The 15,529-nt window shown below is 40.9% G+C and overlaps 1 protein-coding gene across 1 annotated transcript in view; it reads left to right on the plus strand.

Annotated features, from left to right (window-relative positions):
- LOC139737572 (uncharacterized) overlaps positions 1–15,285 on the plus strand; it is a 28,351-nt gene extending 13,066 nt beyond the window's left edge. The window contains exons 3-11 of the mRNA XM_071648254.1: positions 344–484; positions 1,477–1,677; positions 4,842–4,913; positions 8,423–8,536; positions 10,307–10,453; positions 11,044–11,223; positions 11,586–12,872; positions 13,246–13,329; positions 14,207–15,285. Of these exons, the coding sequence (XP_071504355.1) occupies positions 344–484; positions 1,477–1,677; positions 4,842–4,913; positions 8,423–8,536; positions 10,307–10,453; positions 11,044–11,223; positions 11,586–12,872; positions 13,246–13,329; positions 14,207–14,583 (2,603 nt within the window). The 3' untranslated portion in view covers positions 14,584–15,285. The remainder of the gene's footprint in view (positions 1–343; positions 485–1,476; positions 1,678–4,841; positions 4,914–8,422; positions 8,537–10,306; positions 10,454–11,043; positions 11,224–11,585; positions 12,873–13,245; positions 13,330–14,206) is intronic.
- The last annotated feature ends 244 nt before the right edge of the window (positions 15,286–15,529 follow it).

Here is a 15,529-nt window from a genome sequence, read left to right on the forward strand (position 1 = left end):
TTATCAAAGCATCTGTCATTGTCTTTGGTTGATTTTCCTTTAAGAAAGTCCTTTGCGAGGATGGAGTGGTGTATCATTTGTTCTAAGGGCACCTCGCAATACTAGCTTTTATGCTGAGACATATCACAATATGGCATTTTTAAACAGCACACTTCTTACCCTTACCCAAAACAGCATTTAGTGGCCTATGTACCAGCCAGACAGTGACTTGATTTGCTGGGATAAGCAGGCAACGAGTGGATTCGTGTCAGTCTGTACCACATCAGTGAAATTTCTATGGTTTGTAGATTTTGCAAATTAGTGATGTGGAGAAAAATTCGCTCAATCTGTTTTATTCCTGCAGAGCCGAATGAAGAGATTGCAAGGGAGATTTTAAACATGGTAAATTCACTTCAGAAAGGTGATGGCAGAGGTATCGTCATGCTTTCACACCAGTTCTGCAAGGTCTTGAAAAACAACAAAATCCTGACTCAACAATTTGAAGGTGAGTTTTTGACATGCTTGCACAGAACAGGCTGTTTGCAAAAGAATCTGTGAACACCTTAATTATGTTCTCTCATCCAATTTCTATACTGGCAAATTGTTTCCATTACTTATATTACGGTATGAATTATTGCAAGTATTCAGCTTACTGTCAAAAAAATTTCAATAGAATGAAATTTGGATATAATGCAAGAAAACTGCTGGTCCCGGACACTTCCTTATAATGAGAGTTGCCTGTATATCTACTTTGTGTTTGGAAATTTCCTCTCTTTAAAAGTTTGATTATGATTTAACTATCTTGACTCATAAAAACAACAATGACACAATGCACTTTCAAAGTTTGTCACTTCCCTTAGAAACTGAGGTGTTGGGTCACATGTCTCTGATACAGATTATTATTATTATTTTTTTTAATATTTGAAAACGAATTTTGTGGCTGAGTTAATGAAGGATCAGATCCTTGGTGAACTTGCACCAGACATGGCAGCTGGGGATGTGTGGTTTGTGGGCACTGTCAATATCCAGTCATGCATATCATTTCAAATTCATATTCCGTTCAAATGGCCAAGATGGCAGATATAGTGTTTCCTCTCAGCTGTTGTATGAACATTCAGAAAACCCTGTTATTAGTTGATCAATTGTGTTTCAACATTAGATTATGTTGTGGTTTTCACAGCTTCACATGTTACAGAGGACCGCTTTTATTGCCAGTTCCCCCACTACACGTCTGAAAAATGAGCCGCTATGAGGAAAACTAAGATTGATTTATATGCAGACGTATCATTCAGGGTTTATACACTGGTTACGTATTTCAACACCCTTCTAACAATTGTTAATCAAATGTCTTTTTATATACAACATGTAGATTTTAGTATACCCAATATCCAAGTTGTTGTGTGGCTGAGATGCTGCAGTCTGTATTCACTGAAAAAAAAAAAAAAATCTCCTTTAGAAATTATGCAGTTTCGTGATGTAATTTCACTTCTGCTACAGAGAAAATCTTGGAGGATCTAAGTCGGCCGAGTGTGGACCATCGCATTGCCTGGCTGTTAACAGAAGATGACATGATGTCGAAGCCCATCGTCAGCGAGGTGTTCTCTGCTGAGTTCGTCAATCGCATGAGACAAATCCAGCCTGCAGTACAGAGCAGTACAACACCATTGGATGCTGAGGCCATCCGCAAGCAGTGGCAAGGTAGTGAATTGCCCAATTCAAGACTTTTTGGGCCACATTCCACGAAACGAGTGCGCTCACGAAATATTTCACAATACCATAAACCTGTCATCATCATGACTTGTCATTTTTTTCCCAATGAGTCATATGAAAAAAATTAGTGTTCCTTACATTGCCCTCCTCATTTTGTTTGTGAGTGCATAATAAGTGAGACACAATATGTGACCGGCGACAACGGTTTCAGGCAAAAGTCGGGAATTTTGAAAATTGATTTTTTTCACTAAATCACATTGCCCATTTCCTAAGCTTTGCATTGATATAAAACACTTGTATTCTTCGGCACCATAAGTGGGCATAGAAAGAGAAATAAAATACACTTTTTAAGTTGTTAGCCTGACAAAATAGCGAGAAAACAGGCTTTGAAGATTCACCTCTTTCTCAAAGACAATGTCCGAGCGGCGATGCGAGGGGAGAATCACCCATCCGTATGATGGTGCCAATTGATGTTAAGCTCCGCCTCTAGCAACCACATCGCCTTCTGATTGGCTCACTAAGAGAGTCAAATTTCCCGGGCACCTTCCTCGGAGCTCAGCGTATGGAGCCGAAAAACAATGCGTTTCGCTCGGGTTTGTTTACCAGTACGTCTTTCAAGATGGCGAATACGATAATTACACGTATGGTGTACATGTACATGGGTATGGTGCACGCATTACGCAATGGCATCGATCCACACGCCACGACCGTGTGCATGTAACAGGAGCGGTGGCTAATCCACACATTTACAAATCGCGTTTTCATTGTGGTTGATGTGTCTTTATCAGTGGCCACCCTTTTGAAGGCAGAAAATTGCTAGTGCTGGCAAGGGTCACGCTTCCTGTTTGTTTTGTTTTTACAAGACATGCAAATGTTGCTTTGTTCGGTGGTGCTAATTAAATTAAAACAAACAAACAAATAAACAAACACGAATCGTTAGTTTGGTGCGATCTTGACGTGTAGTATTTGAATATAATTGGTCACATGTGACCGCTCCTTTTTCATCTACCTTCCATTGAGTCAGTGTGCTGTAATAATTTTTACTACATGTACGAGTATACAAATTTGAAAACATTTTGTTTTCTTTTCACACGATTATGTTATGCTACATGATTTTTGTTTCACTACTGTTGTCGAACATTGCGGTAGAATAGTTTGGATAGAAAGCCAAACGAAGAGCACACACTACAGAGCGAGCGTGTATAAACCACTATACCAAGAACAATGGAGCATGTAATCGTGCACGCGTGGACAAAGCATTCCCCAAACGCTGCAACTGGTGTCTCCGAAAGCCGAATTATGTAAATGTGTGCGACGCACCTGCCAATCGCGTGCGAGACCCTGCGCCGTAGCAACGCTGGGGATATTGGCGTGGCGTTCGAAAGAAGCTCGAAACTGACGAGTGCGATCCAACATAGGGTGCTTAAAATTCCATTTTCGATAGGAAAAACTTAGTCTTATGCAATGAAATTTAGTGTAGATGTAGAAAACATATCAAAGATTTGATTTCTGCAAAAAACCTAAATCGACAAAAATAATGGTCAAGATGTTTGTACCCCGCCTAGGAGGAAATTTGCTCTTGCGACTTTTGCCTGAAACCGTTGTGGCGGGTCACATATACATGTACACAAAAACATAAAACTCCTTTTAGTGTTGTAGGCTTTGGATTTTTGCTGGCTCATGATATATAATTACTTGTCCCAATAATTTTGTTACTTTGGGAGTGCCATGTTATGATAATGAAAATGTCTTTTCTTTTTTTTTGGGGGGGGGAGGGAGGAGTGTCTGTCCACCATTTCACGATGCTTTAACCCTATTCCAACTGGGGGGGTCAAATTGACCCCCCCCCCCCTCGACATTTCACACCACGATTCCGCAACATGCAAAGATTTTGCCGCGTCGTTTCATGATTTTTTTCATTGAAGTCTCCCGCATATTTTGAGACCAAATTTGCGACATCCGGGTACACCGTTCTGAAGTTACGCAATGTTTTGACTATGCATGTCAACCCAAAAACAGCTCAAATTCATGATTTCGTGTGCAAATCCAATGCAAATTGTGTTTTTTTGTTTAATTGATATAAATTAGATCATTTCAACTTTTAACCATTGATATTAATTAATTCTAATGTAGATAAGCTTGAAAAAGTGCCTGCAACAAATTTGGGCAAAAAAACAGAAAACAAAAGGTCAAAAAACAATAAAATACATGAGAAATTAACAAAACAATAAAAAACAAAAGAAACTGATTTTGATTGCGCAATTTTTGTACAAGAAAACTGTTCGATGTGTCTTGAGGAACTCTGCCACAAAAATTTAGCAATCCTTCAATCTTTTTAATGGAGTTATAGGTAAAAATATGATTTCATGCATAAATTTGCATAATTAATTTATTAAAATATATAAAATCAAATTTTTCTATTGTATGACCATATAATCTTGTAGTTGACATCCGGCTCTATGTTCATGCAAAATTTTGCGGCGGTCGCGTGATTGGCAGCCGAGATCTGAAGGGGGGGTCTCCCAAATTGAGCCCCCCTGACCCCCCCCCCCCCCCCCCCCCCCCCCCCCCCCCCCCCCAGTAAAAACTTGGTCTCAAATAGCCCAGTTCAAATAGGGTTAAGGGCTTTACGACATGACTGACCCCCTGAGTGCTGGGGTTATTTTGCTACAGATATTGTCAACCTGTGGTCCATTATGTGAATTTCACTGCATGTCCTTCATTCAAGAAAGATTAGACAGAACTGGTTGAAATCGATAAATCTTAACAAAAATCAGAAGCTGACAAAAGTTTGCAAAGTTGAGGCAGAAGCCTGAATTTTACTCTTTACAAAAAAGGATGACCTTAGGATTGAGTGATTTAAAAGTTTTTGGCAATTTTACAACACATATGAAGAACTGAGTATGACCAATTTAGGGCTTTAGTGAATGAGACATTTTCATTCCTTATGAAACACTAGCAATGAATGTTTAAGGTAGTAAACAGGTATAGCATCAAAGCACAGAAATGATTTCTTGGACTGGATATGAGCTGATTAAAATCAACCAGTGAAGCATTATCACTCATCATCACACCATTCTCGTGGATGGTAATATGGTTTTATTTATTTATTTATTTATATTTTGTTCTTGAAAAATGATCTATCTTGACAGGTACAGATGCTGAACCTCCTGGAGACATGGATGTCTCGAGTCAAGAGGAGACAACTCTAAAAGTGGAAAATGGTGCGTCACAGTTTCTCATAATAGGACAGTGATTTTTGGCTATGTTGGTAGGGCATCTGCCACCCAACCCAATTGATTTGGATTGGATTCCCAAGTCTAGCTGAGCAATGTTGTGTGTAATCATATCATACCCTCTTGTAAGAGGCAAAACCCTGTCCCTCAGATGTAGTGTAGTGAATTTTGATGTCAAGAGACTGTTTTGATAGCGTGTCTTGATGTGAATAAAGGCTACCGCACACTTCACAACTTTGCCACAATTTACAAGTCATACGACCTTGAAGACCGGAAGTGTGACGTCATCAGCCTTGCCAGTTACCAGTGGGGGGACGTGATCTTAGCCCTTTGAGGACAGTTTGATTTTGCTTCAACATGCATTTTCCATAGACGCTTAACGGGTTAATGCCGGTCGTAGAGATTTGACATGTCAAATTTCCAGGACATGGTTGTAGACTTTCAGCCAATCGCGCTACAGTATAATGTACAGAAGCCAGAATGGTTGTAAGCCTGCGTGTAGCTGTGTAGTCTTATTGCATAGTGTGCGTCTTCAAGTCATACGACTATTCGTATTACCCAGCTGTCCTCTCTAGTCATGCAACTGGTCTGATCATATAGTGTATGATGGGCTTTTAAAAAGACATGCAAACATGTCTGATATTTTTAGCTCACCTGAGCCAAAGGCTCAAGTGAGCTATTGCGATCGCCCTTCGTCCGGCGTCCGTCGTGCGTCGTGCGTCGTCCGTCGTCCGTCGTGCGTCGTGCGTCGTGCGTCGTGCGTAAACTTTTTACATTTTCATCTTCTTCTTGAAAACCCCAAGACTGATTTTCATCAAACTTGGCAGGTAGCATCCCTAGGGGGTTAGGAACTCAATTTGTTAAAATGGGCACCATGCCCCACCCAGGGGGCCCCCAGGGGGGCCCAAACCCCCCAAAATTAAGGAATCTGTCAAAATCTTCTTCTCTAGAACCAGAAGTGATAGAGCTAAGTTAGTACTATGGGTTAGTACATTGATGATTGTAGTTTCAAGTTTGTTCATGGCAGAATCAGGGGTGCCCCCCTTGGGACCCAGGGGAGGGCGGTGGGGAGGGGTTCTAAAGGGGCCTAAATTGTACATTTTCATCTTCTTCTTGAGAATCCCATGACCCATTTTCACCAAACTTGGCAGGTAGCATCCCTAGGGGGTTAGGAACTCAATTTGTTAAAATGGGCACCATGCCCCACCCAGGGGGCCCCCAGGGGGCCCAAACGCCCCAAAATTAAGGAATCTGTCAAAATTTTCTTCTCTAGAACCAGAAGTGATAGAGCTAAGTTAATACTATGAGTTTGTACATTGATGACTGCAGTTTCAAGTTTGTTCATGGCAGAATCAGGGGTGCCTCCCTTGGGACCCAGGGGAGGGGGTGAGGTGGGGTCCTAATAGGGCCTAAATTGTACATTTTTATCTTCTTCTTGAGAACCCCATGACCCATTTTCACCAAACTTGGCAGGTAGCATCCCTAGGGGGTTAGGATCTCAATTTGTTCAAATGGGCACCATGCCCCACCCAGGGGGCCCGAAGGGGGGCCCAAACCTTCAAAATGAAGGAATCTTTAAAAATCTTATCTAGAATCAGAAGTTATAGAGCTAAGATAATACTATGAGTGAGTACATTAATGACTGTAGTTTCAAGTTTGTTCATGGGAGATCCAGGGGTGCCCCTCTTGGGGGCAGGGGGGAGGGGGTTGGTTGGGAAGGTCCAAATGGGGGCCTGAATTGTAAATTTTCATCTTCTTCCTGAAAACCTCATGATGTATTTTCGTCAGACTTGGCAGGTAGCATCCCTAGGGGCTCAGGATCTCAATTTATGAAAATGGGCACGATGCCCCACCCAGAGGGCCCCAGGGGGCCCCAATCTCCCCAAATTAAGGAATCTTAAAAAACTTGGGCCCTTATTGTACATTTTCATCTTCTACTTGAGAATGCCTGGTCAAATTTTGGTAGAGCTGTGAATGATTTAGATTAGTGACTGCGTGAAAGGTGAACTTGCGATACTCAGGTGAGCGCTAGACCCGCTGGTCTCTTGTTGTTGTTGTCAGAGAATTTATGCATTCCTATCTCCTGCAGCCATCACATATTTTCCAATACATGACTGGAGTACTGTACACTAGGTGAGATGAAGATGCAGCTAGTAGAATTTGACAAAATCTCCAAAGGTTAAAGGTCAAAAGTCATTGAACTTTTGCTGACAGTGTCAGCATCCAGTCATAACTTTTTGCAAGGATGGCCAGTGGTAATGTAACTTGGCAAAAAGTTTATCAGCATATTGAAAAATGATGTGCATGACATTGTGTCTTACTCCGCACCTGTTTGAACTCCTGTGGAGGTACTGCACCAGGACCCTGTTTTCATAAAAGACGTTTAGCAACTTCCCATGGTAACAACCAACCACAAAGCTGGATTCTTGTCATTACCATGACAATTGCCATTCCAGCAAGAGTTGCTATCATTATTGTGAACTTTTTATGAAATGGGGCCCTGAATAGCAGGTTTCTGGTATTCAATCAACTATGCTGTCTCAACAATTTCATATGCGGTCTCCATGACATTACAGTGCTTCTTGTTTGTCATTACTACCACAGAAAAAAAAAGGAATCACTACATAATCATTTATTTGTTTATATGCAGGGCTCGACACTAACGGTGGCCTGGTGGCCCGGGGCCACCAAAAATGAAAGTCGGGCCACCAAATTTCAAAAAAAGGCAAATTTGGTGGCCCGCCTCGGGCCACCAAAATTTTTGGAAAAGTACGTACGTCAATTAATTCGTAACTTTTTGCGCCGGAAATTAGCAGTTATATTGTTTAAAGGATGCATGAAAAGGACTGAATTAATGCCTGAGAGTGAGTGTTGCGAGTTTGTTGAGGCTTGTTTATGAGTAGATATGTCCAACTTCCAATTCTTACTATGACTGGATAAAACTTAGATATCTGACTCATTAAAAAAACAGGACTTTAATGTTTTTCTATTGTTTTTTTCGGGGCCACCAAACAAAAAAGTTAGTGTCGAGCCCTGTTATATGCATATAGGCTTGAACAAAGCATATTCAAGTGAACAGCCAAAATGGACAAGATGGAGTTAATGGAGGAATATTTTCACTCAAAAGCAAGAAGCATATTATGACTTGTAATTAAGACCCATAGTCATGTCAGTTGCTAATTGAGCATGGTCATGAAACTGAATTCAAGGTTGTGAGCTGTTATAAACTTTTTTCCTTCCAGAAATATGATTGAAGTGCAGTATTCTTATGATCAAACTTAGGATATGACCTCCAATGTCAGATGGAATTTATGGATTTTTTTTATGAGAATGTAGCAATGAAACAGTGAAATACATAACAATACAATACAATTGATGTTAAAAAATGTGTTTCCCCATAAGGTTCAGAGTGCTCACAAAATCACAGAAATGGAACATTTATAAACACAAACAGAATAATAATGTCTGTTTCCATGATCATTGTTGCTTGTGTTCAGTTCACATCGTCCATGGAGGGGCCAAGCAAGCAGTGCGTGAAATTGGTCGCGAATTAGAAGATGGCTTTGAACTAGAGGAGACAATCAAGTACAAACTGTACCATGGAATAGCAGGTAGGTGTAGTAGGATGGAATACTAACCTCTAATTGCGCCTGTTGCATATTGTGGATATGATATTTTCACTACCGAATAGTTCGATCCACATGAAATTCTATATGTAATTAGACAGAAGAATTGTGCTCCAAGGGGAATTTACCACATCACAGGGAAACCCTGTCCAAACGAGGTCTCCAGGACTGCTGATTTTACCTCATTATAACCGGTACCACATTGTAAATGCACTAAAAAAGAGATCACTTAAAGGGGATGGCTAGTAACTGATCAGTGGGAATCAGTGGGAATGCTAAGGGATGATTGTTGCAATCACTGTGGGATTCATTTAAGAGTACATTGTATATCTATTGTGATACGAAAACTATTTGCTTCAGAATGGTCACATATATATTCAAGTAATGTGCAGTTTAATCGCCCCGTCACTGTACAGGCATGCTAACCTGGAAACATTAAACTGCACATTACTAGAATATGAGACCATTCTGAAGCAAATAATTTTCACACAACAATATATGCATAATGTACTCCTAAATCATGGCTCGACACTAACTTTTTTGTTTGGTGGCCCGATGGGGCCACCAAAATCCTAAATTTCAAATTTTTGGTGGCCCGAGAGAAAAATTTGGTGTCCAAAAAAAAAAACAATAAAAAACGTTAAAAGTCCTTTTTTTTAATGAGTCAAATATATAAGTTTTATGATAGTAAGAGTTAGAAGTTGGACATAATCTACTCATAAATAAACTTCAACAAACTTGCAACACTCACTCTCAGGCACTCATTCAGTCCTTTTCATCCATCCTTTAAACAAATTTAACTGCTGATTTCCGGCGCAGAAAGTTGCGAATTTATTGACATACTTTTCAAAAAATTTTGGTGGCCCGAGGCGGGCCACCAAATTTGCCCTTTTTTGAAATTTGGTGGCCCGACTTTCATTTTTGGTGGCCCCGGGCCTCCGGGCCACCGTTAGTGTCGAGCCCTGCCTAAATGAATCCCACAAGAATTGGAACAATCATCCCCCAGCATTCCCACTGATTCCCACTGATCAGTTACTAGCCATCTCCTTTAAATGCAGTTATGAGAAAAAAATGGGGACTGCCAAATTCATCTTGTTAAAAGTGGTAACTTATAAGGAAGTTTGACAGAATTACATTTTCATGTGTATGTGGATTTCACTGAGCCACATTGACACAAGATTCAAAACTTTTGAACGGATAGTGCAATTTATGTATTTATTTTCTTTTTGCAATGTACACTGGTGTGTTCTACCATTTTGACATCCACTGAATCCACATGTATGTTTGGGGTAAATTCCCCTTTATTCATGTTTTTTTGGATGTGGTTACTCCATGTGATCTGCAGTCTTCAGTAGGGAAATTGAGAAGTGCATTCATACAGGAATTGTAGGTTAATATTCCAAATATATAGTGAATCTTATCTTATTTGATGGTCATTCCCAGCTGTGTTGTATGGCATGCATGCAGGACTCACTTAAGACTTTTGCAGAACATGCAGTCAGCTTAACAATGCAAAATTAGTGCTAAATGTAATTGGTTAGTACCCGAGTATGTAGAAATATGTAGATACTTTTCAGTGCTTTCTAATTTTAGCCATTTTTTTTCCTCAATTTCCAACTTATCCTCCGCCTTCCATCTGTATTTTCGAACGATACTTATAACTTGGAGGGGTAGTGACTCTATGTACAGAGAAGCGGTGTTAGACATTAACGTGAACCATTGGGTTGACTCTTTTCCATTAAAACAATTATGCAGCGGATCCTGGGATCATTGCCAAAATTGTGCTGAGTGAAGTGCGGGCGGTGATCGAGAAAGATGGGCCCAACACTCTTGGGGTGGTCGTGTGGTGTCCCAAGCTTCTTGACATGATGGTGAAGTCATCAGACAAGGGGATATTTGAAAGTAAGAGAGCAAATGATGCAGTTTGGGTACCCTGAAGGTACCTAATGGAAATCTGCCATTTTGTTGACTCATTTTTTTTTTCCTTCTTCTTTTTTTTTTTTTTTTGCGCTTTATTCTGATTTACCAAAAAATGAGTGGTAGTAATCTCGTTTTGATACTGATTCTGTTAATGCTGGAAAAATGCTGGAAAATCTCTGCATTATCAAGAAGTGGCTCTATACAGATTGGTTTTAAAATTTGCTGGATAAAACTTTCCTCTTGAACTATCATCTTGACCATTCTAAATCTCTACTGTGTAGTAGAGCAATTGAAGACCATCTTATATCCTGTGAACATGTTGTGAATACTTGCCTGTTACATGTATAATTACGTAGAGTTCAGATATCTTTAAAATTTTCATTATTCATCGTTACAAAAACATTCTAAATTCCTTTACCATGTGTTCGATTTCTTTCCTATACAGTCACATGAAAAAGATTTGATGAATGTTTGAGATGCACAAGTTTGTTGCAGAATCAGTTGGTGAAACTCAGATATGTGGGATTCTATGTCAATACTGTGAAGTGACTATTGTCAATGTCCTTTTCCAGACTTGCTCATCAATTGCGGAGGTGGCAAAGTGTTTGTTCACTTATGCCTTGGCGTGAACGAGTATGTAATCAAGAATGAATTCCAGAAGCTGATGGGGCTCGGCTTTGTGCCCATCGAGGTGAACGAGGATGGAAGTATTGATCTTAAAAATCTGGTGGAGCGGATCAAGGTTGCATGGAGTAAGTGGCATCCTCCCTTCCTCATTCTTTACTGATAAAGGGCAATTCTGGACCAGTTAAAAGTTTGTCTCCAAAGACTTTGTGAAATAACATACACACAGTCCTGAAAATTTGATCAACATTCAATAAGGATAAGGAAGTTTTGAAATTGTGCAGTTTTACTAATAGTTGCAAAACAGTTTTTGAAAATTCATTGGCTAATGCAGCATTCCATTCTTGATTGAATAACAGTATATATTTCTGTTGGATATGCATTCGTACAGATTGCTGCATCTTTATCAAGAGTTGAGTCTCTGTTTATTGATTAAAAAGAAAGAGGAGACTGGTGTTATGAACTACACACTTTTTTTTTTCCACTACAGGTATGCCAGTGAAAGTCCCAACAAAGCCTGTAGCACTATATTCAGATGCAGGAGACCAGCAGCCATCTCCCAAAGCCTGTCAAGATGAAGGCGAAGAGAGACAGAGTTCTGCTGATCGAAGATCATCCCACATCAGTGAGCCGAGGGCTTTGGCATCAGAAGAAGGATGTCGGCGTCAGTACCAAGATCTGGGCCAGGGGCCCGTGGGTACCATTGTTGGAAACCCTTGCAACCAGAACGAGCAAGGCGGACGCCTCTTGCCCTCGGGGTTTCACTCCCACAGTTTGCAGTATCACGGAGCAAAGAGTCCAGGAGCACCAATTCTGCCCACCCAGGCAGCCGGGGCGTCAAGCGGGATGTGTAGCTCTGGAGAGGGAAGGTCAAAGGTGATCACCAACGATGGGGGATCCTGGAGTGGTGGTCCAGCCGAGTTTGCTCCCAACAGTGACTCACTCATTGAGCGGATGATGCAGCAAGGTCAAACCCTTACGAATGGAGGATCACCTGGAGATTCCTTTCCACAACAGATGATCCATCCTGGAGGTAATCCTGCACTGACAGGAGTTGGTGATTCTCCCAATGGGTCTGGGATGATGTACAGGCAGGCAACCTCAGCTCAGTCATCTCTTGGCCGCTCTAGGTATGTTGCCGACAATGTTTCCCTCTCTATGACCTCACTCCCTTCTTCTTCTGTGCGGCCTTTTGGTTCTCACGAGCCCGTAACACGCCAAACAGATCCGACTGTCGAACCTGTGTCGGGAAATAACCTCAACAACACAGCAAGGATCACCAATCAGGAGGGTTTCCACTCTCTTCCTTCAGAGCACCAAATGGCATCTCATTTAGGATCAGACCGCAGCTACCTAACCTCCGCTCCACAGAGGAGCAAGTCTATTGACCCAGAAGGCCAGAACCAGAGGCCAACTGCCTGTAAGTTCCCACGCAGAGATAACATGGACAATGTGTCGTCAGCTGTTAGTGGTCCCTCCTCCCAGATGCTCTCGTACGGCAGTCAGGCCAAGGATTGTGCTGTTCCCTTCCCGTCCTCCACAACTTCTAGCCAGTTCCCATTGTCGTTTCCCACTGTCACTGCAGGTGCATCTATCGGTGATCAGCAGATTCACTTCTCTGGTTTGGAGTCGATAGCCACAAATAGATTGTCAGGCTCTCGGGACCCTCCTATTGTACAGTGCTCATCTGAGTCCTATAACATCAGCAATGACCACCAGCCACACTATGCCGTCAATACACCAAGTGTCAATGCTTTTGCCCAAGAGGACCGCAGAGGTAACTATTGCTGCAAATTTTATGCTTGCCAATTTGAGAATTTCTTTCTTGGACATTACAAGGCGATAATGTTGTTGATGTGTGGAGACAGTATCTTTAGGGGCATCTTGTTTATTCATTTATGCTCATTGCCAATGTTATGATTAGTAGTAAATTCAGAGATTGAAGATTTTAATATTTGCAACAGAAATTTGTAATAGTAGTTAAATGACATAGGCAAGGTTCAAATGACAATTCTTTTTTTCTTTTACTTTATGAAACACTGGCGGTGAGTATTAGAATATATAACAAGGAGACACAGCATCAAACCTTAGAATATGAATTCAAGGACAGATTTAACTAGTAGTCTATCCCTCGTGTCACTTTTCTCCAGATTTCGAGAACCTCCCCAATGAGGAAGTCCCTTCAAACTTCAGGTCCCGGCCAGCTGGAACAAGTGTGAAGAACAAGGATATGGGTAAGTTACAAAATTAGAAGAACCTTGTATATACCCCATTTATACACGAAGGTGGGCCCAGGAGCACTCCTGTTTGTTCATGCAGAGAATCACCACTCCCATAGAGACCACACGTGACGTGTCTGAAAGGGGCATAAATATTACAGTGACCTTCAGGTGCCCAGAAACTGTATGTGCATAAGTGATGTCTATACTGTAAAACTCAATTTTTTGCGGCATGAAATTTTTCGCAAGTTGCCTCTAACATTCAATGCATACAGTGTAGACAGAAACTTTCGCGTGCATTTTAATTTTGTGAATCTTGGCTCTCGCGAAATTTAAGAAATTAGAATGCATAATTTGTATGAACATTTCTCGTTTGTACAGTAATCAATTGTAATAAGAGCCACAGCATTCAGTGCTGCAAGAAGATATTTCATACAATTCAGTTCGAACTGTAAATGCTCTAAGGTATATGTTATGTTAGGATGGTTTGAATGCATTGACTGATACTATAAAAGTGGATATTTTCGCGCGCCTAATATTTCGCGCTTGGCCGGGTCAGAAGAGTTTCGCGTTTTTTTAATTCCGCGGAATCAAGACATCACGCACAGGAACATATGGCAAGCAAAAACATTCGCGGGTTTTTATTTTCGCGCTAGTTTCTGGTTGTGCGAAATGCGCGAAAATTTCAACATCGCGAAAATTTCCCCTTTTACAGCATAATGCTTTACAAGTAGTGTGCAGTGAATCTATTCAATATTTCCCCCACAGTGCGTATGATAGTCTTTGTAACAAATTACTTTCAGTCCTACACATACAATATGATGTATTGTGCTGTTCATACTGGACTGTAATTCATGTTTTAATACATATCATCTCTCTATTCAAATTAAAGGCTATGAACAGTCATTCACAGCATCAGAGGGGAAAAACTTGTTGTCACGTGACACCATCAATCTGGAAGAGGAGAAGAAGAAAGAACCTGCAGATTGCACCATCGCTGAGATGGACAATAATTGTAGGAAGATAATGAAGTATTTGCTAGACCCAGAGAGCGCGACTGGTATGAACTGGAAAGACGTAGCTCATCACTACAGGATGGATGGTATGATGATCAGGTACCTGGAACACAAAAACAAGGACCACACAGAAGAGCTGCTAACTTGGATCAGCCAAAAATGGCCATGGGAGACATGCAGACAGTTGAAACTTGTCGTTAAACAGTGCCAACGCATGGATGTTGTCCGCAAAATGGAAAAATTTGGGTATTGAGGGGGAATATGCTAGCATGCACTTCGTTTAGGATGATAATTCCCTGCAAAACCATTCCCCCCCCCTTTCTTTTATAGCCCATTGAGGACGAGTCCCAAGTATATTCGGACAGGTGTCTATATGGGAAATGCGTGTTGTAGCAAAATCAGCCTGTCCTCAATGGGTTAAGCCTCTGCCATGAGGTGTCAAAGGAGGCATTTTACATTTTGGGCGAGTGAGAACAGAAGAAGGTTCATTGCTGGTGGGAATGACCTTTTATCTGCTAAATTTGTTCATGGTGCTTGTGTCATGGCCGTGGTTGAAATTGGAAGATGTCGTAGAAGATGTCTATTGCATAAGATAATCAAAGGATAGCATCAGTTATCTGTCATCTCTGGATTATAGGCCTAGAGATAGTGATTGTAACCATGTAGATAAGGGTGTAAAATGCCTCAACTTTCATGTTTGCAAAAATGTAGAGAGAAGTGAAAGAAGTTATTGCTAGCTTACATCACATATTTGCTATTTATTTTCCACTGAATATTCTCCCGGTGATTCTTTGTGTGATGATGATATATTTTGTTGTGAGAAAGGCAGATGTGCTGTCTTTTTTTTTAAATATAACTACTGGTACTTATGACAGTGAATAATGTCGTCAAAAATATCTTTCATAGGACAGCAGAAATTTTCAGTGAAGGCAATACATGTATTTGGCATTCAAACTACTGGCATCTGATAAAACTGATTGCAAAAAGAGTAATCGTACTAGCCTTACATTCCTGTATGCATGATTGTACGGTAAGCTTGAATCTTCGCTGCCATATTGTTGTTTTTATTTTGCTTTCTCTTGTCTTGCTGTTTAGATTATCTTTATAAAAAAAATGTGGATATTTATCCTTTTTATGCCTCCGCCACGTAGTGTCGCCGGAGGCATTATGTTTTAGGGTTGTCCGTCCGTCCGTCCGTC

Source organism: Diadema antillarum, unplaced genomic scaffold (genome assembly GCF_040938485.1).
Source record: "Diadema antillarum isolate AM-2024a unplaced genomic scaffold, OU_Dant_1.0 seq00000696_RagTag, whole genome shotgun sequence".
In the NCBI taxonomy this organism is placed as follows: Eukaryota; Metazoa; Echinodermata; class Echinoidea; order Diadematoida; family Diadematidae; genus Diadema; species Diadema antillarum.